The 25,403-nt window shown below is 40.6% G+C and overlaps 1 protein-coding gene and 1 long non-coding RNA gene across 20 annotated transcripts in view; both read right to left on the minus strand.

Annotated features, from left to right (window-relative positions):
- CAMK2D (calcium/calmodulin dependent protein kinase II delta) overlaps window positions 1-1,089 on the minus strand; it is a 157,332-nt gene extending 156,243 nt beyond the window's left edge. For 5 of the 19 annotated variants that reach the window (XM_062620900.1, XM_062620895.1, XM_062620902.1 and 2 more), the window contains exon 1: window positions 573-1,086. In XM_062620900.1, the coding sequence (XP_062476884.1) occupies window positions 573-640 (68 nt within the window). In that variant the 5' untranslated portion in view covers window positions 641-1,086. Of the gene's footprint in view, window positions 1-572 lie in introns of all 19 variants that reach the window. The other 14 variants (XM_062620905.1, XM_062620906.1, XM_062620899.1 and 11 more) reach the window with 5 other exon arrangements.
- A 3,208-nt stretch (window positions 1,090-4,297) lies between these two features.
- Window positions 4,298-25,403, minus strand: part of LOC134164758 (uncharacterized) — a 32,096-nt gene continuing 10,990 nt past the window's right edge. Inside the window, exons 4-6 of the long non-coding RNA XR_009965238.1 lie at window positions 22,555-22,667; window positions 11,836-11,920; window positions 4,298-4,950 (exon numbers count right to left, since the gene is read on the minus strand). This is a non-coding gene — a long non-coding RNA (uncharacterized LOC134164758). The remainder of the gene's footprint in view (window positions 4,951-11,835; window positions 11,921-22,554; window positions 22,668-25,403) is intronic.

Here is a 25,403-nt window from a genome sequence, read left to right on the forward strand (position 1 = left end):
CATGTTTTCAGACTTAAGATTACTCCCGTCAGAAAGGTGGGTGCAAGCCGTCCTGGCTGCTTGCTGGGCAGGGAGCAAGGCATCTTTTCGCTACCTCCAGACCGGTACACACCAAGGGGACTGAGCAGCGGAAGCCCCAGCACCGTTCCAACACCTTATCCCCGGTGACACCGCCGCCCTCCCGCCTGCTCCCCCCGGGCCGCCAACATGGCGATCGCGGCTAAAAAAGCAGCCGGCCCTGGCCCCTCTCGCCCCGACGCCAAGGGGCACCCCTAACCGCCCGGGTCCCCCATCCCGGGCACATAAAGCCTGGACGCTGTTTGGGGGGAGGGGTAGGGTGTGTGTAAAGGCTGGCGCCGAGGCGCTCCCCGCGGTGTGGCCCAGCAGCGAGGCACCCCGACCGGCTTTCAGCACCAGTAAGGCGTCTCCCGGCCGCGACAACCCCGAGGGCGGCTCACGCACCGGGGCCTCACAGCCAAAGGCGCCGCGCCTTCCCCCCCGTCCCGCCCCGAGCCTGCTGCCTCACGCCGTCCCGACAGCAGCGGGACTTGTCCGGCGGGTTCCGTCCTTACTTCCCGAGCTCCTCGAAGAGCTGGTACTCGTCACTGAACCGGGTGCAGGTGGCGGTTGAGGCCATCATGAGGACGGGCGGCCGCCGGTATCTCCGGCGGCCAGGGACGACCAAATGGCAACAGCGAAGAGGGTGCGAGACGAAGAGAGGCGAGGCTCCGCGCCGGCTTCTCCTCCTCTTCTTTGTCGCCGCCTCCTCCTCCTCCCGTGACGGGGCTGTCTCCGCGGACTCCTGTCCGCAAGCTGGCGCGTCCTCCCCGCGCCCTGTGCGGACAGACACAGGCACACCAATAAGCCTCTCCCTCAAGCTCGCCGGGGAAGGTGGCCCCCAAAAGGAAAGTAAAACCGGGACAGGGGGCTCGGCGCTGCCGGCCGAGGGGTGCCTCCACCATCCGCTCCTTCCACCACCAACCCCCTCGGGGACCGCTCGCCCGCGGGGCCGCCGCGCCTCATTCCGGTCTCCCTGTGCCGTGCCTCCCCCTAGCGACGCAGGCCGCGGCCGCCCCGTCGCGGCTTTTTTCCCATACCCGTCCTGGACGCTGCGATGAGCGACTCCCACACTGCGGGAGGGGACTGGAGCGGGACTGGGCCCTGCGCCCCGGGGACAGCGGCGGCGAGAAGCGCCCCTGGCCGAGGAAACGGATGCACCTGCACTCCGCGCCTCGGCGGCCGCCTGACGTCACACACCGCCCGAGGAAAGCTGGGGAGGGGGAGATAGGCTGAGGGGACAGCTGCCTGCCGGGCACGCGCTCGCGCGGCTTGCGGGAATAGCGCGGCCGTGGAGGCGGGGTGTGGAAGGCCGCCGCCAGAAGCTATTCGCGCCACGCCCCAACCCTTTCCCCCACATCCCCGTCCCGGCGCGTCACGGCCCCCTGGCAGCGGGCGCGGGGAGGGGACAGCGCGCGTGCGCAGGGTAGAGGCTGGGGCGGTGGTAGCAGGGCTGTAGGTGGTCTGGGCTCGACCGCCCGCTGCTGCAGGCCCATCGAGTGCTCGCGCTGCATCAGTTACCCCGCTAGGGCTGGGCCGAGAGCTGTTGCGGGCGAGGCCGCGCCGCCGCGCTTAGGAGGCAAGAGTTCAGCGCGGGAGCGGCTCTCCCTGAGGGGCCGGTGGCCTGAGGCGGCGGTTTCCGCAGGCGCTCCGCAGCTGGCGGCCACGCCGGGACGGAACAACAGCCGTGCTTAGCACAAAAGCGTACCGGAACCTGCCCGCTCTTTAGCAGCCGTCTGCCATGAATGGCTTCATAGCAGTCAACTACTTCCTTAGGCACAGATTAAGCATAACACACTGTTAACCGAGTAAATTGGGGTAGAACTAAATGAAGGCGTTATCCGTGCACCCGTGGTTGACTTCCTGAAACTAGCCATCACTCTGCATTACCCTGAATCCACAAGGATCCGTTCTGAGAGATGGAGAGCACAAGCAGCGAGAGGAGAATCACTGACAGTGGAAGTCACTGGGGGCAGCAGCAGCTTGTAGGGACGCCAAGACGTGGTTAGATCTTGGCCAAGGCATTGAGATGTTGAGACACTAAGTAGATGTTGACGTGCTGCGAAGGGAGCACCATCTACACCAAGCCCAGCACCACCCGGAAGTGAGAATAACAGTATAGTTGCTGCACAGACAGACGGGGAGGGTTGAGAACACAAAGCAAAAAGCTTTGTGATGAAGATACAATGTAATAGTAAACAGCTGCCTGGATTGTTTTACCTTGGTGTAATTCCTGTCCCAAATAAGGGCAAGCTTCTCAGCTCAGATATCATGCAACCACATCGTCACAGTCCACAAATGGACGCAAAATGAGGGGTCACCAGGTCACCTGAGCTGTACTGGAAGTCAGGAGAGAATTCTGTGACACACTGCAAATGTGTTTGATTTCCAAGTGTTTGGAATTGTTTTAATTCTTTAAGCAACGCTAAAAATGCTGTTGAAATAAGTACATCATTTGTGTACTGCAGTTTGGGGGGTCAGGTGAAAAACACATGTTTAGATTTGGTTTATCCCTCCTATTTCCTTTTCTAAAGTATTTAAAGCTGAAGTAATGGTGGCTAATGAAGAAATGCTAGTTACTGGAACTAGAACCAAAACTTGCCATTTGCAAACTTTGTTATTTTTCCTTTAAGAATCTTTTCAAATGTATATGCACCACCAAAGCCTTTGTAACTTCATTCTTGCTTCTGGTCTAGGCTTTGACAGTGACTATTTACTTTAGGCAAGCTGTATCATTTTGCTGTTACTCCTTTCTGCTAAGCTAAGTGGTGGTGAAAGAAGTAATGAGTTAAATTAACATCTGCACAGTGCTTTAAGCATTTAAAGCATTTAATGTGTCAGTTTGTACTGCAAGTAGAGCTTCACTATAAAAGGCAATGTGTAGCTGAGGTCTAAAGCATCTAAATCCTATTTTGATATGCAAGAAGACACACATACGAAATACCTCCACAGACGTTTCTTTAAAGCTCCAGAGTTTCTAGAACAAGGATCCAGAGCTGCAGTTTTGTAGGAAGAGTTAAAACCTGCCAACTCTTCCCTAAAGGAACATGAATGCCCGTGTGTGTGTGCAATGCGGACATATAAGTCCATCTACTAGAGTAATTTTCTTCTGGGTGAGGCAGCTGTACCTTCTACAAAGACACTAAATTCATGGCACAGAGGCAGCAGCAAAGGAAATATTCGAGAACTGTGAGCAAATACAAAGCATTTACTCTGTAAGCTCCTCTCTGGGGAAACGTTATGTGCAGCAGTATGAAAAGACTGGAGGATGTTTGAATTTAGACCAGCAAATTTACACTGAAGCAAGAATGAATCTTTTCTCAGATTCAGTGAAGGAAAGGTACCTTAAAAAGTATTCAGAAGGGTGGCAGATTTTTTAGTTCTCTTTAACAAAAATGTAACTTGCAAGTTGTGCATAATTTTGTATATATCTGCATAAATAACACTGTCAGCAGTACTGAAACCCCAGAGAAGTCTGATGATTTTGAGTATTTACAGGGGCATCTCTGCCAGGTTCCTTATCTACATATACGTAGACATTAAAAAAATTAAACATACTCTTCTTGTCCTATGTAATTTTTTCCTAATAGTATATTCTGAAAACAAGCATTTGGCCAAAGTTTGTGTTTGTGCTGTGTCATAAAATTATTGTTTAGTGAAAAAAATGTTGGATTTGTGGTATTTTAATGACATAAGGATGCAAGATTCACACTGAGATTAAAAAAAAGTATCTAGCATGAATTTTATTATAGGAGCTAAGGAAAGACAATAATTGTTTACAAGATCAGTATCATAGTACTTGGAGAATTTCCATAAGGAGAGATACTAGGGAAACAATGAATAGCTTGGAAACACTCCAGAGGGTTTTTTCCATGTTACAACAACCATTTCCTAAATGTAGTTCGCTTTTTAGCTGAAACAAACCCATAATTTGGAGCTGCCATTTAAGTACTACATCCATTCTCCAAATTCCACCCAAGTAACCAGAAGCATCCAGAATGGCAGCCAAGGGTCTGGCCCACTAGGTTAACTTCTAAAAGCTGGCTGGAGTTTCAGGTTTCTATTAAGGCCACAGGAACAATCTGTTGTTGATCTAGTGAAGGCAGAAAGTCAGATCTTGGTAATGAATAAAAGAAAGGCTTAAAAAACATCCCAGACTCTGTTTCTTCAGCAGGTTTGGTTGGTTTTGGGGGTTTTGTTTTGTTTTTTGTTTGGTGGGGGGAGTTGGTTTTGGTTTGTTTTTTGTTGGTTTGTTTTTTTTTTTCTGAGAGAGCAGTAAGCAGTTCAGGTCTGTAAGAACAGCTGTTCCTCCAAAGTTCCTGCAGCTTAACCAGTGGAATTGATTATATATTCAACTTCAGAATCTGAAACGTTTATTATGGCAAAGGAAATTGTATTTAATTTAAGAGTTTGCTCTTCAGCAAGGCCTTTGCTTTATATGGCTTTATTTTTAGACAGCCAAAGTGAGGTTTTCATTTTATTTCTGATCTTGCAAATAGAGCTTTTCCGTTTGCTTACAAGGGAAGGAGTTGAAGAGCTTTCAAAAGATCATTCCTATAGACTTCTCATTACGAGGACTGCTGGGAATATTGTATCTTTAGTTACTGAACAAATGCAAAAGGCATTTACAGCAGAGGTCCAGGCAGAAAATGGCCTGAAAATCTGGCTACCCGTGGCCTTAGATAGATAGTTGCTTTATGAAGAGGAATCCTTGGTGCTTCCCAAGTTTGTGCATATCCCACTGGGGCAACTGATAGAAAACACAGGAGCAGTTTCAGGTACATTACTGCAGAGGCTCGCATTGATAATGCGTGACAAACATCCCTGAACTGGCTAAGAAGGTAGCTGTGGGCTTGATCTAAAGAGCATCAAGGAGGTGAAGGAAGCCAAGATCTGTGGGATAAAGCACCAAAGGTAAATGTTTCTGCTAACAGGGAGGGCAGAAGGCAGGAGTACAATGGAAAAGTCAGAGGAGAGACGTGGAACTAGGACCAAAAAAAGGAAGAGAGAGTGATACATGAAAGTGAGAGGAAGGGAGAGGTGTCAGCAGGTAGAAGGGGGGATTAGAGCAGCAGACCTGTGGCTGGTGGAGTTACATGCCTTGTGAGAGAGAACAGGGACAGAGGGTAAATTAGTTTTATAATAGGAACAGAGAATCACAGAAACATAACAAATGAAGAGGACAGGCAACAAAGGGAGAAAACTTCTTTTAAAAAAGGGAGTATGTAAAGAGAAATTGAAAGAAAGTAGAATGTTTATTAGAGTCAGAAACAAAATAATCGATGTGAAAGTGGATAGAAAAATGAATATCCAAAGACAGCAGAAAAAAATGGAGAGAGGTAATCAATGAAAAGATCAAACCAATATGTGGAAATAAGGAAAGATGTAAAAACAAGGTAAAGGAAAGGGTTGACTGTGAGAAATCACAAAGACGACAATATGTGGGTTTGCAATTCACTGTAATAGTTTGAACTGGAGGCAAGAGATTTCAGGTCAGTAGTGAATTATCTGTTGCACCCTATGTTGTACCTCTTTTGTTTTCTCACTTGAGCTGTTGAATTTTCCTAAGTAAATCTGGGGGAAAAGGAGAGGGCAGGGGGAGGAGAGAGCCCTGGTAACATCATCTGGTTGGTGTGCCAGAGACTCACTCGTTGTAGCCTTTCATTTCCAAGTGGTGTTGGTGGCCCACAGTGTGTCCTAAGATCTTCTTCTGGAGCAGCTCCCACCGAAAGACTTTCTGGTTGGTGCTGACTTCAGAAACTGGTACCAGTCCCAGATATCCCAGGTCTCTGAAGGTCATAATAAACCGCATTGGAGCCCCTGAGCAGCCTGCCTAGGACTTGCTTTTCTTCTGTGGAGAAGCTCTCTTGCTCAATCCCTTGCTGCCATTGCTCCACCATGTGTGTGTAAGCACCCAGAGAAGCAGCTCCTTGAAGGCTCCCAAAAGCAAATTAATTATTTATCCATTATTTATACCCCTGGCAAGCACCTTACTACCTGACTATGGTAATGTGTATGTGCTCACTCTTATTCTCCTGCTGAAGCACTCTTACTTAGGATTAATTTACTCTTCAGTGAGCCAGAAAGATCTTGGCAGAGTAACTGATTGGATAGTTCAGTGATTATGTCACACTCTTGGTATGCAGGAGACCAGAACTTCTCTCTGGCCTATAAAAAGCATTACTCCTGACAGATCAGGAGGCATTGCTGTCCATTTAACTCCTACCTCTAGGAACACTACAAGGAGAACTAGGCGAAAAATTAATGCAGGTTTAATGTTTAGCTTTGTGTGTGTGTGTAGCAAGGACAAAAATACAGGCTTAGCAAAACTGAGATGTTTTAGTTTGCATTGGAAACAAAATAGAAATACTCTAAGATACAAGTTCAGAATTTAAAATAATGCAATTTTCTTTTATTTGAAGGTATTTTTAATGAAGACTGTTCCTTTAATGCTTTTGAAGAGAGTGATTTCAATACACTTGCCCTGGTTTCACTTTAATTTTGAGCTGAGTAATTTTTTTATGAATTCCTAGCAACTGAAATACTATGTTATTTACACAGCTTTTCTTACATGCAAGTAGCAGAGTCAGCAGCAATCTAAGAATTATATCTTTTGCCACTGACTTTCATGGCATGAATTTGAATGATAGATATGATTAAAAAAAAAAGTATATGCTTCAAGCTATGAATGAGTTTGTCAGTGAAACAAGTACTGGAATGAGAGAGAATAGCAGAACACAGAAAAGCATGCAGTAGGTTGCTGTTTTACGGCACTTAATGGCTGAAACCAAATTCAGGAATGCCAAATTCAGGAATTCAGTGACAAAGTCAGCAAACACCACTGCTCTAAGAAAGAACATTTTGAATCCTCAGATCTAACTGAAGGAAAGACTAGGAATTGAATTAAAGTGTTCAGAATGCTTCAGTAAACATATTATAAACTGTAACATCTAGGAGCATTACTTCATAGTTACAACATATCTTCTCAAAATTGACTTTGATCAGCTGGATTATTGCTGGGTTTTGCATCAGTTACATTTATCTGTAGGCAAATCAACCTTCCCATCTGAGTTGAATAAGGACTTAGTAGTTTCTGAAGCCAGTGGGATATTTTTCTGATTAAAAATATTTAAAGCTCACTTGTCCAAGCTGTTACCTCTATTGTGCACATCAGGTGAACTACTGAAAACAAAGAAAAATGTATATATGTGGGATATTTTTCTTTGTTTTCAGTAGTTCACCTGATGTGCACAATAGAGGTAACAGCTTGGACAAGTGAGCTTTAAATATTTTTAATCAGACAGTCTACCAAGATTGCTGCTGAACCTCAAAGGTCATTTTGTAGAGTAAGACAGGAAAGGTTTTTCCAGACTACATTGTTTCGCTGGGCACTAGAGCCACAAGAGCCCCCCAGCTGAATTCTGCAAGACCTTGCAAGGCTATGAACTGCTTCTCTGTATTTACTACATACAACACCCAGGAGCCGATATCCCAAATGCTGTCAATAACTATATATTGGGGTGCACACATGCATATGGCACAGTTAGGTTGTAGCTAGTACAGTGTAGAGCAGATAAGCACAGAAAAAGAAATTAAATTATGACAGTTTTCTCTACAGCAAAAATATCTTTGATGTTAATTTCAACAATTAAAATTGAATTATTCCAAGATGCCACTGAAGTGGTGTGGATTTCCCTCCCCAACAGTTGGCTAACATAGTTTACATTTAATAACTTCAAGACTTTCTTTGTTCAGAGTTGCCAACATTAACAAAAAACTGCTCTGGTCTGAAACATAGATGTGACAAATACAGATATAACTGTTACAAATTTCTCTGAAACTCATATAGGTCCAGACCTCATGAAATTCGTCCCTGCTCTCCATTGAGGAAGAATGGGAAAGAGATCTGCCATGTAGAACAATGAGCCTTGGGTTAAATGCTAGGGAGAATCGTCACACTGACAAAGCTCTTTCCAAGAAAAGGTGAAGGAAGAGAAAGAACAAAATTCACCTGATCAGACCGCAGAAACTAAAGTTATTTTTGGAAAACTGCTCATGAAATCTTGTCTGTACAAGCTTATAGATCTGTTCCTGACAGTGCTCATTTCACATGTCAGAGCCTGAATTTGTGTTGATTTCTGTGGTTGCTTTCCAAATGTTTCTGGAAGTTTTAGCAGCAGCCTTGAGCCCTGTATGATTAGATGACTCAGAAAGGGTAAATATATTTCCTTCCAGAGTTCCCAGGTTCCCACTTCTGGTTCAGTGGTGAAAGACTCAGAAATACATGCATTTATCTGGCATGATAAGAAGTCGGATTTTAGTGTAACCTTGTCATATAAATTCAAGAGAAATATGTGCATCTGGTAAAGCTGGCAATGACAGCCTCAGTATCTTCAAGCTTATGAGTTAACTATGATCTTGGCTGGCATATTGCACAGAAGCTCACAGGTCTAGAAAGGAAGTAGAAAACAGGAGACTGCATTTGCTCATCTGCTGTGCTCCCTTTGCATTAATCAAGCCTTATAAAGGCATCAGAGGATGCAGATAACTGCAGACCCACTGTGACTACATGCTGGCCTTCCGCATCAGTACCACAGCTCCCGTAAGAACTGGAAAAGGAAGAGGCAGTGGAAAGGAATAGGAATAATACAATGTGTTTCAGTTATTGCTAAGTCACCTAAAAGCCTGATGGTTATTATTGCCAGTTATCACAATAAGGAGTAAGCCCTGGGCTGGTCCAACCAGGGACCAAATTTGAGGGGATATAATAAAAGTTCAAGACATCTCTATTCATTTAGTAGAAATCTCATTCCAGTCATGCTGAATCTTTATTATGAATGTTTTTTGGTGAAGGTTTTGTAAATATTTTCAGGCATTTCCTGAAACAAATGAGAGAGGTGACTCATTTCAAATTAATTTCATCTACCATAGGTTTTAGATTCAGAGTATGCTTTTGATGAAGAAATTTAAAGAAGGAAATTAATAACAATGTCCCCTGCTTCCCATACAGGGGTGTTCCCACCACTGGAGAAGAAAGGGCTTACCAAGTAGTAATGGAGCTAAGACAAGAGGCAGGCTTGAATTATGGGGGAAGTCTATGTTAAGATTTTAGAAGGGAACATTATTGGTGTGGTGAGAAAATATTGCCATATTTTGATGGCAATAGTTTGGACAGATTGAACCAAAGATGGGAGGAAAGATTTCATCAGGAAAGAGGAAGATCTTGAATGAACTAGTGCATAGGCTAGTGCTGAGACACCACTGAGTGGGAAGAAGGCTAACTTCAGAGACACAGTTGTAAGGCTTGTGGAGGCTTGAAATATAAGTAGAGGAGACATGCAGTAACTGGTTTCATGACCTGGACAGCAGGGAGTGCTAATAGTATGAGAAAAGTGAAAGGAAATAAGGATAAAGATAGGTACAGCTTTCAAACAGCTAACCGGTAGACTAATTTCACTTCGTCAGAATGCCATTTCTTACATCTTCACATACTGCACTCAGCACACCTCAGAATACTCAGAGCAAAAAATATATTCTTATTTACTAGCCAAAACATTTCAAGTAAAAGTAATTACTTGAATTAAGTGCAAATGTCTGAATCAGTTCACTGGAAAAAGAAATACTTGAGTAAGGAAAGTTTTGGTTTCCTTTTCAAGTGGATTTACATTGCAAAATGTAAAACGATAAAACAAGAAATCCCTTTTTCCTGCTTTTTGTTTTTAATCATTTGTGAAAGTTGCAAGCATTTCCCAACATCTCATCTATTGTGTTATCTGTGGAGCTCCAAAGAACATCTGTTGTTGTAGTGCAAAAGATCTTGATAAAGGCACAGCTGTGAATGTTACTGTTGTGTTTCAGTTACATATAGCATGGAATCATTGAATTGTTTGGATTGGAAGAGACTGAGATCATTGAGTCCAAGCATTAGCCCAGTATTGCCAAGTCCACCACTGAACCATGTCCCTAAGCACCACATCTACATGTCTGCAGGGGATGGTGACTCCTGCCTGCCTGGGCAGCCTGTTCCAATTCTTGACAGCCTTTTCAGTGAAGGTATTTTTCCTAATATCCAATCTAAACCTTGTCTGGTGCAACCCGGGACAATTTTCCCTTGACCTATTGCTTGTTCTCCCTGCTTTTATGGTGCAAAAGGCTTCTGTTGATCTCTACCATTCTCTGTTTACTGAGCCCTTCGCTGAATGGATTAAAACAGACAGGGCCATACATGAGCCTGCACTGCAAATGGAATTAACAGGCACCTTTACTAGACACCTTTTTGGAAAGGGAAAATAATGAATAACTGGATCTGACAGCTACTATGTCAGGGTACCTGCAGAGTACCATCCAAGAAGCTCAGAGGCTGTGGCTTGCCAGGTTCAGGTGGGATGGACACCCCTTGTCTCAGAGATTCAAGTAAATCTGTTGCCAGTAGATATCAGAAATACTGTGTTACAGGAAGGAACTTTAACTCAACCTGGGTCTTTATTATGTTTACAGAACTATTTTCCCTTAGATGCGTTAGCACTAAATAACTTGTATAAATAATCAGAAGGATTTTTTCACACTTGGAGCACAAGGTTTTCTCTGGGAACTGTGAGGTATGATGGATGTGCTAGCATCATTTTTATTTCAAGCAAAATTGATGGCCAATACAGGACATAAAAACTTGCTGAATAAAATTCATCTCCTTAATTGTATCTAAGCTTTGGCTCAAGTAAATATTTTTTGAACAATTAGCATGAAATATCGTGTGTGTCATATCCTAAGTAATGATCAGACTTATGCAATGTTTTCATTTATTCTTTATGTATACCTTTAGTAGTAATTTTGTCTGTAAATTCAGATTTAACACAAATTACCAGAATTTATCAACTGTCTTCTTTTTTCGTCTTTTTTTGTTTTTGTTTTTTTTTTCCTGAATACACTTTTTCCACAACTCGTAGTGCTGGTAATTGGCATAGAACAGTACCAGAAGTGCAATGATAGCCACAGTGTGTACTGTAGGAGCTAAGTAGCTTAAGAACAACAGGAATTACTCATGTACAGTCTGGGTTTTACTCAGATAACATGAATATTCTCTATCAGAAACGTGAATATTCAACATCGTCTCCTCCAGTTGATGCAAGCAGTAGGTAAACTCCTCCCCCACCCTGAATTCTGTCTAGAGAACGTTTCTGATTCAGAATTGCAAGGTCTTTCAATTTATTTAGTTTTGGGTTTGTTTTAAAAGATCTAGTAAAATCCAGGGGACAAAAAACAAAAAGATATTTCCTGGATGTTTTCCTGACAAGAAATAGGTTCTTGGTTTCTTCATTGGAAAACCTTCTTTCCTTCAGCTTGCTTTTCCTCTGTGATTCCATCTTCCATGGCTAATTACACAGAGGAGAAAAGAGCACCTAAATAGCTTAATCACCGCGGGAGGCTTCTCAGTTCCAGCCTTAGTCAGCTGTAGTCTTGACATATCTACGTGTTTCTTCCTTCCAATTACAACACTGGAAGGCCCAGGAACAGTTTGGATTTTTAACACTTTGTAAGATGAGATCCCAAAATACCATCAAAGCAGTGTTGCACATAAACTACTTTTCCATGCAAACAAGTAGTCTGACTGCAAAATTATCATTGGAAATTAATGGACTGTTCATTTATCCCATGAATTTTGGCCATTGGCGTAACATGCCAGAACTCTATTAAAATATGACCAACACATGAAATGAAGTCTATATAAACCCAGCAGAAAATGGTAACAGATATCAATAGACAATAATTACATGCACTCACCAGCAGGAATATACAGAGCAGGTTGTAGCTCAGTGTACTATCGCTGCAGGTTGGCAGTGGAAAAAGGGTGGGAAAAAAACTATTACTGAGGGCAAAAAAGAGACATCAGACATAAGATAGAATTTCCCATAAAAAAACTAAATGTAACTTAAAGACAACTTTCAAATATTTTTAAAGTATTTAAAATGTAAACAATATTTAAAAATTTAGACAATTTTTTTTTAAATACTGTCTAATACAATACGGAAGTATTGTAAAAATATAAAATTACAGCAGTATAAAGTCAGAATAATTGAGAATTAAGAAATTGTAGGACTGTGAGTGAACTTTCTAAGTCTGGTAAACTGTCCTACAATGAAATGAGTGATGAAGTAAGTTTGTATCCTATTGGAACTCTTCAGTACCACCAAAACAGAAATGGGAAGTAGCGCTACTACTCAGAGGAGCTGCTATGTCCCTCTTCCTTCTCATACAGGTGAGAGTATGGAAGAGCAGTAACAATACAGGCAAGCTATACCTCTAGTGAAGGGGTCCATTTAAAAGAAAACTCATTTCATCTGATGGGTAGGAGCAGGAAAGCATGATTATTTTAGGAGAAGATTCTGGTATTTCTTGCCACATTGTGATTCTGAAGTATTCTGATAAAGTTAATAGTCTGGAGATAGAAATATATATGTGTACACACAGATGTAATTGATAACAGATTCTTGTTCTTGATAATTAACTGTATACACGTGGAAGACATCTGGACCACCCAGATTCCTCCTTGGTCTCTATAATGTCTTGCTCATTTAAAAAGTTGCTGAATCCTATGCTAGCACAGCTTTTTGGGCATGCTTGCTCTAATTACTGTGGTGCTGGGACATTATGCATCAGATTTCTGTAAGCCCTTTGGTGGCTTCCACTGGTGATTTAACAGTTTAGAGCTGGAGTTTTCCTTTACTGATACAAACCCTCTCTAACATACTGCGCTGAGTAAGTCAGGGTGTAAGCCATCTGTAATACCAATCAAACAACAGTTCTTGGCACCATGCATGTTGAGAGCTAATTTCATGGTCACATATTAAAACAAGAGGTGTTAGAGCTATGCGATCTCTTCAAATATTATTCTACATATGTAACTGCAAACCTCTGGAGGGATCTTTCTTACATGTTCTGTATGTTGTTTCAACTGGTGTACCAAAATGAAAGTATCTTCAGAACTAGAGGAGGACAGTAGTTGGGTTTCATCAGGAGGGTAAGTTCCTGGTGCTGTACACTGCATTAGTGATGCCCAGCCTTCAGAATAACCAAGAATAGAGGCACTGCAACAGCTACCTCAGATAAAAGCTTCTCTCCTAATGGAGGGCAATTTTCTCTTCTATATGGAAGAGAACAAAATGTCATCCCCACCTGTTTCTCTCTTCTCCCCCCCCCCCTTTTTTTTTTTAACTTAGAAAGTCAGTATAGGTATATCCGTATTGTCATTTACAAAAGCAGAGATCCATGCCTAATCCTAGTACATGATTTGTATCAGTGTGTGTCACAGAGTTTCTGGTCGTTCTTTCTCCTTAAACTATGTTGTTTATACTCATTGAAAATCCATTTTTTTTTAAATAGAAAAAAAGCCCAACTTTCTGAGATTACACAAGTTGCAGAAACAGGCCACTTTGATCTTTTTGTCGGTATTTGCAGGGCAGGTGTTAAAGAAAGTTACTTTAAAGTATCCCTTTGAATGGCAGATCTGTTGAATGATTTACTTCCGGCTCATTTCTGCCAGAATTCAGAAAAATGATTTTTTTTCTTTATCCTTTGTAGTCCTCCGAGTTTTGAAAAATTGGTTTTTCATGCTACATGAAAAATGCTACATGCTACTAACCATGGATTTGTTTTTGGGTTTTAATGTTGTTTCTAGAAAACAAAAGGTGTCAAACCCAAACTAGGTTTCATAACAATGTCATTACATAACTATCCAATTAGTAGCTCATTCACTGCTATCAATAGCAGCTTCCACTGCATTGTGTAGGGCTACAATAACTGGCAAGAAGAGGCTTCACATTAGTTATTCATTCTCAGAAGAAAATAAATAAACTTCATGGAGATTTACGAGATGCAGAGTAATGTGCTGTTTGTTAGTTGCCAGGCTGCTGCCTGCTCAAATGCTATCTGCCTTTCCAGACTTAGAGGAGTTGTTCAGACCCAGCGGGCTGTCATTGCAAGCCTTCTATATACGTATTTATCTGATTTGCGCAGCATACAGCAGGCTACCAGAGACAGTTCAGACCATGAGTAGTCTGAAGCCAGGAACTTTTTGAAGTATTTTTCTTTTGAATAGTATCTCTAATTTGGTGTTATATTTCATATTTACATTAACTGACATAATGGAATTAATTCTCCAGTGATGGTCATGATTTACAGTGGTTCATCTGGAGTTCTGCCCCAAAGCTGGCTGTCATTGTCCTCCATTTCAGCTATTCCATAATGTCACATATACACAGAGGAATCTGAACTCCCATCTGAAAAAACTCAACTGAAGTTTTGATCATATTAAGCTACTTGAGCTGCTGACCATAGAATCTGATTCAGGACTTTCTGTAACTTTCTGCGCAAGACTTTTTTTTTCTTCCAAGGCAGAGATCAAACATGATTTCTATTTTTTAAAAAAGCTACTTTAATAGTTGCAGCATGTGAGCTAGTTTGATTTTACATTCCTCTGTTTCTGAATTCCAGCACAGAAGTAATAAATTTGTGAAGACATTTTTCCATAGCCTGATGGCAGCATTCTACTCTTCATCACAAATTTCTTTTTATATCAGCTCTCTCCTCTGATATAAAGATGGGTCAAATTCAGATACACACATGCTTCTAAAACAAGTTATTCTCTTCAAGACCATACTCTTTCCTTGGGTATCTCCACTGCTCCTGAATTTCAGACTGTTTGAGGTTTTGTATCTCTCATACTGTCCTTCTCTTCACTGGATGAAGCTCGCCATCACCTGCTGTCTGTGGGAACATAACAGTCTCATCCACTCCTTTGCCCTGGGCACAAGCTGCTTCAGAATAAGGATCTACTTACATCAGCACAAAACAAATTACATAATTAATGGGCTTGACTGAACATTGACTCAGATTGCTGTTTCTGCATTGCTTCCTTGTTGATGTTTTTCAGACCCTCCTTACTTGGCCTACAGATATATTTTACACAGATATCTTACATTTTTCCCCTCCCTGGGGAAAAGAAAAAAGAAAAAAAGAGAGTTTCAGAGTCACCTGCATGAGTTAGTTAAAACACAAAAAGAACATGCACATTCTTTCATTGGCATATTGAACCATACAGCATATGTCATTTAATTTCTTCCTCCTATTCATGTCATTGTTTTTCCTTCTCTTACTGTAAACTATTTAAAGTTAATAATCAATGTAAAATGTAAAAATGAAATATGAACATGTGAAATGTGAACTCTCTGTGTCCCTACATAGCCTCTAGTGTTCTGTACAAGGGTAATCATAGATCATGTTCTTTTCTTTTTCTTGCTATCAGGGCAATGTATTAATTTTGTGTGTTCACATATTAATCATCAATTTCAATGAGATTCAGGATACATTTTGCCCTTTCTTTTATAAACCTGCAGAATACACTAAAGTCCCAAACACCTTACGTTCAATGATGGTGAACACATATGTGGTCTCTTCGAAGCCTTGGGTGGCATGGTTTAGTGTGAGGTGTCCCTGCCCATGGCAGGGGGGTTGGAAGTAGATGATCTTAAGGTCCTTTCCAATCCTAACTGTTCTATGATTCTGTGATTCACTTTTCACATTTATGGGTAACTCTGCATGAAGCAACTCACAGCTCCTTTGGATTGCTGGTGGGAAAGAGGAGGAAAAATGATCAGGCTTAAGATAAGATTCTAGCACTTCTTGTACTTTCACATTCAAGGTACAACTACTCCAATGTGTGAAAATGAACAAATGTACAAATGGACAGCTGAAAATCTGATACTGCCATTAATGGAATGGTATCCTTTGGTATCTAATGAAGATAAAGCTTCCTCATGGCACAAACTTACTTCTCTGCCTGCTTATGGAATGGAACTATATGTTGCTCCAGTGTCTGTCTTCTTGCTCACTTTGTATTTCTGTTTTCCTGACTTCATGACTAGATAGAAAAAAGCCATCAAGTTTTCTCTCTGAAAATACTTTAAAAGCTATTGCCTTGATTTTGACAAATTCCATATAAAAAGGGGGAGAAAGCTAAATTAAAAGCAAAGAAAGATTTGAGTGTCAGATTTTCAAAACTCAGCAAACCGCTCAGAACTGGAACCGTGAGCAATTCTGAATCTTGTCTGAGTTTCAGAAGAGATGTTGCAGGGATTGCATTAAATAAGGCTGCTATTCTCCCATTTTGCCGAGAAAATAAGCACCATTTTTGTGTAGAATACCTGGGTATTATAAGCTTTAAAAATGGCTACAAAGTATTTGGCACAGAAAAGCAGGCTTCCCTCTTGAAACCATCAAAGCAGATTCACCTTTGGTGTAGATCTGTTGATTGAAAGACTTACAGAAAAATGACTGTGACCCATTTTGTTTTATAAAAGATGTGGACCTGATGCTCAGATAAAGAATCGTGTATTGTCTGAGTGCTCAAAGCTACTTATATGAGAGAAGATTGCTTTGTAAGTAAGGATTTGTAAAAACAAACTAGTATAAGAGCATACAAAATGCCCTACTGGGTCAAACCATCTAGTCCCGTATTTTGTCTCTCTCAGCAGCAGAATGAAATGCTGCCAGGCATCAGAGCAAGTAGCCTGGGCCAGTGCCGTCCCCAAACCACATGCACAGCTGACTTTTGCCACAGTACATGTTATATATTGCATATATAAATAGCCAAGAGGAGATGGGAAGGAAGCAAGTAGTAAAAGACACATACAGACATCACATATATACATATAAATGTCTGGCTTACCCTCCTAGACAAACTCATTTCTTATTCCACAGTGGTCTTCCCAGCTATTGCTAATGGGCTTGTTACTGGAAACTGCAAGAGGTGGGCTGTTTTTCAGCTGCAGCCATAGCTCTTTTGAGCAGCAGCAGGTCAGCTGGGTATTCTGCAGGTGGAAGAGGCATCATGTAAGCATTTGGGTGTCTTGACACTGGCTTTATCTGCTTTGTATACAGCATTTCAGACTCAATTAAAAGAAGTATCAAACTATCCAAGATGCTTTTCATCTGACAAACCTACAAGTGAAGGATTAATATACCCCAAGAGACTCGGAATAATAAAGCTTTGTGTTTAGTTCAACACCCCTGCCAAATTGTTAGAAAGGCTGCTTCCTGAGCATTGAAGTACTGCCCCCATTTGCACATTGATAATGCAATACCACTGGAATTATGACCAAGAATAGCTTATGAATAAACCAACCTGACATCTGTAGAAGAATAAGTTTATCCATGATGTAAGATTGCTTCTTTACTTCAGGATGTGGAGACAGGACTCTGATTGTATCTTTGCTTTCATCACCTTCCAATCTCAGCTAATAAAGAAGACAACTATTTGACCTTGAAACCACTGATTTGAGGAAAAGATACTTTCTAGATGATCAAAGTAAAGTAGTTCTATGAAGTTCTCTGCCCTCCCTGCAGTCATTTTCAAGGTTTACTCATTTCTTTCCAAAGGAAAAAAAAATTAAAAAAAAAAAAAAATACACCAAGTCAGGGGTTGGAACTAGATGATCTTAAGGTCTTTTCCAACCCTAAGTATCCTATGATTCTAAGTACCAGTAATTGTATTGGCTTTACCTATTATGCACGTTTTGGGAAGCTCACAGAAACACTACAGATTTCTGGTGTGAAAAAGACAGATGATAACCATAATATGAAGGAGAGGGATTTAGTTGAGACTTGAATACTTTCTTCAAGTGTGCTGTTCATAATGTGTAGGGTTGAATATCTCTCCCTAACATTTTCCCAGTACAGCTCATTTGCTTTGCCTTGTAGACTTTTCTGAGTTGGATGAATCATTTTAATAGCTGAACTACACAGAAGAGAATTATCTCGTGTCTCTGTGCAAGGAAAATATATGCCTTTATACAAAAGACAAATGGAGACATTCAAGGCTCAAGGCCAGGTTGGATGTGGTTCTGGGCAACCTGATTTAGTTGAAGATGTCGCTGCTTATTACAGGGGAGCTGGACTAGATGACCTCTCAGTGTCCTTTCCAGCCCAAACTATTCTATGATTCTATGATTCTGTGAAGTTATCTATAAGCAGATGCCACAGTTGAAGTCATGGGCGTTATAAATACTGCTTGTCAGCTGACATTCTGGATCAGGTTGAAAATTTAGGTTACAGTAAGCTACTGAATGGAATAACACAAACCGGGGAGACTGAAGGTAAAAGCATCTCCCAGTTTTCCTAATGATTAAACAGGAGACAGGCTGCTCACAAGCCGAACGTTTGCCTTCTGATGCTCCTAAAGCAACACTGGCTGCTCTTCCCAAAGGTATTTTCATTGTATCCAAGTTGCTAGGCTTAGTTCAGTGGTGACTGCATGAAACGTAATGGTCTGTTTTATGAAGAGAGACAGGCATGGTGAGTTATTCATTCGTGTGGCTTTAATAGCTGTGACCAGAGAATTTAAATGTTGCCAGCAGGTAATGAGTTTATCACCGAGAAGCTGGCTTTTTAGGAGAGCCTGGCTTCAGTCCTGCCTGTGATTAATTGCTGGCTTTTCAGCCAAGCCTTCTGGAGAGGTTGTCTACTGAGAGCTTGAAAACTACCTGGTCATCATCAAAACTGAAAGAGCTTATTTAAAAGAGAGCAGTAGGGAATAATGGCTCTCGTAGGAAATCCTGGATCAGGAAAAATAATCTAATTGATACACAGTTTGAAGGTATATAATCTGCAAGGATAATCATGTAGGAAACAAACCCCGCAACATATGCAAAGCCAGGAGATGATCGGGATGTTAAGCTTGTGGCCAACATTTTTAGTTAAAAACAAAAAATAAAAATATTTTAAAAAAGAAAATATAAATGGGCTGTATTTCCCATTGAGCCAGGAAAAGGTTTAGTCTTACCTGATAAAAAATGTTGAATAATTGAAGGAACACTGAGGGTACTGCTGTACAGAAAAACATGTTTCTAAGTACATTATCGGTTTGTATAAAGGACTACTTTCAGCTTCTGAGTTTTATATTCAGAAAAGGTTTCTCAGCATATAATCATCCAATTATGCTTGATGGAAATTTTGAAAATATTCTTAAAAATTTAAAAAATCATCTAACAATTTTTCATAGAATAAATTATTTTTACAGGATTATCATGGTCTATAGCAGCCTAAAAAAAAAAAAGATTGCTTACCACTTGAAATGCACAAATGCAGAAGATGAGTCATAATGCTGCCAAATTAATGGCCTCTGAGAGGGTAAATGGGAAACAGGGTGATGAGAGCAAAGCATGTAGAACAGAATTGGTTCTGTTTCATGCCATCAACAACAGTCTGCTTTTGGTCATTGTCCCATCTTCAATTAGTTTACAAATACACTTGCTACTTTGCTTCCTTTTGATCAGATTCGTAAAAATGAACAGAATGGATTGAATGGCAATGTGGATGACAATATATGAGGCAACAGGAAATCTCAGCAAGAAACTGATGAGCTACTTGGGTTTTTTTTTTCCAGTTTTCTTGCTTGATGCCACTGCAAGTAAGCCTTGTCTTTATTGTAGGCATGTCACACCCAGGAATTAAACTTATAGGACTAGAAGGATGCTTCTGGGCCATTTTAGCTTTTATAATATGGCCAGGCTTCACCTCTCATCTTCGCTGCTAATCAGATTAAAATTCTACGCTACGCCAATACAACATTAATGATTAGAAAACTGTTTAATATCCAGCCTAGTTGTCCTTTCATTTCCATTAAGCTTGTCCCCAAATGCTGTTAATGCTACTTGTGTGTTAAGACTGCAGTTTGCGTCATCTCTCAGTCTCTGATCAGAGAGTTTTCCTTTTCCCTCTCATCCTGAAATCTGTCCCTGGCAGCTGCTCAGACTTGATTTTCTTAAATACAGTAAAGCCAAATTCTAAATACTACTTATAATTACATGCCTAAATCTCATTATAATTATTATTTGGGGGAACATCTCACTAGCCCTTCTCTATTTCTGCTTAAAACATAGAAAAAACATGTTATATCAATTCTGATAAATTCTAGCACCATAAATCCCATGTAGCCATCACCTGTAAGCTAAAGTAAAGCTTGTCTCCAAATAGTTGTTTCCAAGTGATGAAGGAAACTAGATGCTCAGACATCCAACTAGAGACAGTTAAGGTTCAGTAGGGATTTAGACCAAAAGAGGAGACACAGCACACCCCCCTCCCTGCCTTGGAAAAAAAAAAAGAGAGTTTGGCCTGTGGCATGAATAGAGCAGAGCAGATTTTTGTTTCATCAGTGGTTTAACTCTTACCCGTGTTCTCCTTTCACTTGTGAATAGTGATAGACAGAAAGAAATTGTTGCTCTGAGAAACAGTTGTGTTTCTGTCCCCCATTTTGTTTAAAAAAATACACCTACATAGTGAGCTTTTTTTCATTTAGTGAACTGGTAGACCACGTTACTGTATGCACATTGCATATATATATACATAGGTACATATCATTACAATATATTTCCTAACTAATAGTTTCTTTAAAAAAGTCTCATGTTTCCTCCGTACAGCTTATAATGAAATCCCATGACCCCAAATTACATGTTTTTTTTTTAACTTTAGCAGCATATAACTGTATTTCCAGGGGACGTACATATGAGTTGCAAGGTTTGATTGCGCAATAATAGATGTTCAGGGATTTACAGCCTTTGCTATCTCTTTGTTGCAAAGGTATCTGCCAAACATGTGAGATTTTCTTTCAGACATCAGTGAAATCATGGGTTATTGTTATTGTGGAACTTGTCCGACCTTTTGTCAAGGCTGCTCTGGAGACCCATATAATCACTCACTGCAAGCCTCTTGATGGTTGGAACCCCCGAAATATCAAGGTCAAGAGCAATCCACCTAAAGAAATACAATTCTCTCTCCTTTCATGATGTCATTGACCTTGGGAAAAAAAAATGTGCAGCTTAAAATGATTTTGGTGATCTGTCTAGCAGTAGAATTGCATACTCACAGTTGTGACAGCCTTCCACTGGGCCGGTATTTGCGACCTGCCCACTGCCTGATTGACACTATTAGTTTTGAAGGTTGGATGATCTAGGAAAGATTAACTTAAATTCTCTGCATTGCTCTCAGATTGAGAGGAATAATACCACTTTTTTGTTTGAAGATGGATCAATGGAAATCGTTTTTAAATATTACTGATTATTCACAAGCTGAAAACAATTGCTAATTCCTTGCAGCAGTGGAATTATCTTATTTAAAATGAACACAAGTGTTCAGAAATAACTCCCAAATTACCATCTCACTTGCTTTCCACAAAAGGCAGTAAATGTGATCAGTGTGCTCATATAGGGAATCAAATGATAGAAAATCAGTCTGTAACAAACAGACTGACTAATAGGAGTTTAGAAGAGAATGAAGAGATGCACAGGGCATGTTTGCTTTCTTGACTTGGCTTTAGGCTGTGCAGAAAGTATCTCAGAATACTGAGATACTCCAGGCTGATCTGGAGTATTGGTGTGCAGAGATTTATAATGTGCAGCCATAGGCTGCTGAGCATCCCAACCTAAGAGAGTTTAGCGTAGCTGAGGCGACCTGAAAATCATTTTACTTTCTGCAGTAAAAAATAAACCAGCAAGAGCATGAAAGGTCATCCTTGAATAAGGACATGTGGGTGTATAGGAGTGTTTAATTTCTGGAGCTAACAGGCAAACCTGTATCAATAATAGTGCACACCAGCATTTATAGCCTCCCAGTTACCCAATAAAATTTCAGGTAGCACAAAAGAACACAGAAGAAAAGAATATTTAAAGAATCCTATTATAAACCTTCCCTGTCCCACAGGAAAAGAGAAAATCCATAAGTGCACCACCAGCTGTGTAAAAATTTTTAAGGCGCCTTTCATTGTTCTCATGTTATGGTGAATCAAGTGCACACTGGTAAGGAGACCCTTTAGCCAACACGGAATGGAAAAGTAGAAACATGAGAGAGCAAAAATCACCTATCAGGAGTCAAGATGATGAGAAAAATATTAAGAGATCACTTCCCAAAAGTGATCAAAATTATCAAAAACATTCTTTAAATCTACTGCAGCAGACAAAAAAAAAAAATGGAATTTTGGTTTTGTTTTTTAAAAATAAACTTTTAAATCACTGGCTGGAACCAGAATCAGGTGGGTAAAAGGGAGTTCATACCAGTAGCTTATAAAAAATTTAGGTAATCATGTCCTAAGATGACAACAAACTGGACACTTTTTGTCTTGACCAAAGCTCTACAAACTGAAGCACACAGAGGAGTTCATAATTAGTTTCTGCTACAAGAACAACCTTGAGCCCTAACAATGGGATTAAGCACCTGTGTGTAATTTGATGGCAGCCTCAGGCCTCTACTACTGAAACAGCCTTAGGATTTCTACAAATTACAGAAGAGTCACAAAATCATAGAATAACCAAACAAAAAGCCATTTTCAACACTGAGTAATGGTATATTAGTTGGCGTTTAAGAGGTAGTTTTACGAGCAAAAAACAATTTTATGCAAAAAAAAAAGTGAGAAAAAGAATTAAACTGAAGAACAGTAACAGGAGCATTACTTACATTGCTCCAAAAGCACAGTGTTTCCAGGAGTTACGTGTTAGTCAAGATGCTAAATTGTGAAATATCAAGGGTAGATTGCCTATTAGAAAGCAAAGAACAGCAGCCTTCCTCTTCTGAAAAGTAAAAATGAAAATGTCATTTTGAATAGGAGAAAATACAGACAATTTCAGTAAATGCAGCTGGCTGGTAAAAAGGCCCAGAACCTGTTTTGAGCTTATTCATGGCAGGTTTTTGAATCTGACAGCAAGTAAAGACACTCCTTCTGATGTAAGGGTCTGTCTCTCGGACAGTGTAAAATTTTACAGTGATGCCATAGGGTGACTTTCAAAGCTGTTACTTCCAGAAGGGACTGTAAAGGATTTTCTGGTAGTACCAGTCTCAAGTACAAGGTTAGCAAGAAAGCAATGCACACAGTGTTTGGCCCAAGCTCCTCTCTCTTGCCTGAGTCAATTCTATGTAAATTAAATTGGACTCCTATGTTCTTCTCATCTCTTCTCACAGCCTTTCATCAAACCATTATTTAAAATAAGTATTTCCTTCCTTCATCCCTTGCTAATGTTCATCAGCATTAGCTGAAGTTCTCAGCCCAAGATGAAAGTCAGCTAAGAGAAAGAAAACCATAGGCAGGATCCCAAGACTGCCCATTTCTTCTGAACTTGATGCTTTATTTCTGCTCGATCCCATTCTTTCAAACCTTTTACATTTCTTGCCAGCTCAGAGGCTCCAATTTCAGCATTTTCTTTAAAGCAACTCCTAATTGTGGTAAGCCAAAAGTACAAATTTTTGAACATAGATAAACCCCCTTCACTTGTATCTGAGAACATGACTAATATGTGAGTGCTCAATACATCTTACTATTAACATGCGTACAAACAAGGCAGCCAAATCAATAAATTACATGAGATAGGCTTCTCCCAGAGGACAAGAAGGAAGTAAATGAATAAAAGTACATATGTTAGGCGAGGCTAACAAGACATCTGTGGAAGGGAGGGAAAGAATAAATTATATTCCTTGTTCTCAGTGGAACTGCATTAATCTTACCTCAATTAGGCTTTTCTTACCTAATGCTTTTCCCCCATGAGCAAGCAAAAACTGTAGGAACGATGGAAAAAAGAGAGCCATAGCAAAGGTAGAGTGTAAAAAAAAAAAAAAATATCCTTTCAGGGCACACAACAGTTAAAATCTGGTGATTAAGCAAAGCATAGCTCGTCTCTGACTTTATACCGCTTACACACTACATTTTCTCTGCCCAGAGCCAAACAGTGAAAACTAATCCTTTCCAGAGCTTTTTATCAAACAACGATGATGAAGTGACTGTCATGAAGAACCCCTCCCTCCATGCAGAGCCATTTTCTCTGTCATTCACTGAGTCCTGGTGCTTTCTTAACACAGCCCTAAGCACAGCAGAGATCGGTTTATTCCACCTTCCCACTCAGTTCACTTTGGATGTCTAAGAAGAAACATGTTCCATTTCCACTCATGTAGTGTACAGACTGTATCTCATGTTAAATACCAGAAAGACAGTCACTTCTTATGTTCAGGGTGCCCCTTTCACACTTACACATGTAGAAATTCCTGTGTAATGAAAATGTTCCTTCATCATGGAAGTATCTTTATAAGGTGCTGACAATTAGTGATCTGCTAATCTAGTAATACAAGAGGGTATGTTTGCACCCCTATAATAAGAGCAGGCAAGAACACGAACGTGCATTCCTACATGCCTTAGGTGTGTGGAAAGTGTGAGTTTAGAGGGGACCTTCAAAAACTTCAAAGTGTAACCTTCAGAACCTCTGCTCTTTGACAGGGTTGAGGCATGTTAATAATCTCTTACGAGCAAACGACACAGAAGGCAGGAACAGCAACAAAAAATATTCACAGATTTCATACTCAAATACTGCTTACATTTGTTGAAATCAATATTTTACTGCAGTTTACTACCTTCTCTTTTTCTGCAAAGAAAAAGAATCTATATCTGTCCATCCATCAATTCGTCAGCTTCTGATATAGCAGCACAAATCCCTATAACAATCACTGGATTAACACAACAGTCACACCAGGTAGGGCCCACCTAGTACCTTCCTTGCCATTCTACCACTTTCTCTATCCAGTTTCTGCCCTTTGAGGCAGAAGCTGTCTCGTACTCCGTGCTTTCACAATGTCCATTACAATAGCAATCTATTTTGTGACCTTCAGATGGTCTTTTTTTTTCTTGTTGTCCTTTGCTAATATAATGCATATGATTCATTAATATGAAGTCTCCCATAACACAGAATATCTGGTTTTGGTTTTATTTATTTATTTTGTCCTTATTCTGTGAAGTTGTCAAGTCACTTTTGGGATATTTTTTCTAAACCTGGTCCTTAGAAAGTCGACACTAGGATGGGAAATCCCTTCAGTTTAATCTTTCAGGGATAATCCCATGTTAGTATATGTTATTTCTGCATTAGATGTTTGTGAAAGGAGAACATCTTTCTTTTTAGTTGTCTTTTTCATTTAGTTTTGGAAAAGATAATCCTTGGGTCATTAACTGTCTGGTCCTGTTGAGCTTGGCAGAGTTTTTTTCCCTTGTATTTCACAGCATTTTTTTCCCCTGCATATATTCCCTTGAAAGCTTTCCTCCATCTGTTTTGTATTTAAATGCTTGGACGAGGCTCTGTATCTCAGGTGAAGTGGCCATTTCTACACAGGGCATTATCTGTTTTGCCTTTAAAAATGGACAAATGATTTACAGCCCAAATGCTGCTCTCTCATTAGTGGTCAAACAGTGACTTTTTCCAAATGTGGTGAGGAAAAATTTTGTTTCCTCTTCTTCCAAAACTACCATTTGAGCTAGCAGGGAAAAGGTGGAA

The sequence above is a fragment of the Pezoporus occidentalis genome, unplaced genomic scaffold, assembly GCF_034315485.1.
Source record: "Pezoporus occidentalis ecotype Australia unplaced genomic scaffold, CSIRO_AGI_Poc_V1 ctg224, whole genome shotgun sequence".
In the NCBI taxonomy this organism is placed as follows: Eukaryota; Metazoa; Chordata; class Aves; order Psittaciformes; family Psittacidae; genus Pezoporus; species Pezoporus occidentalis.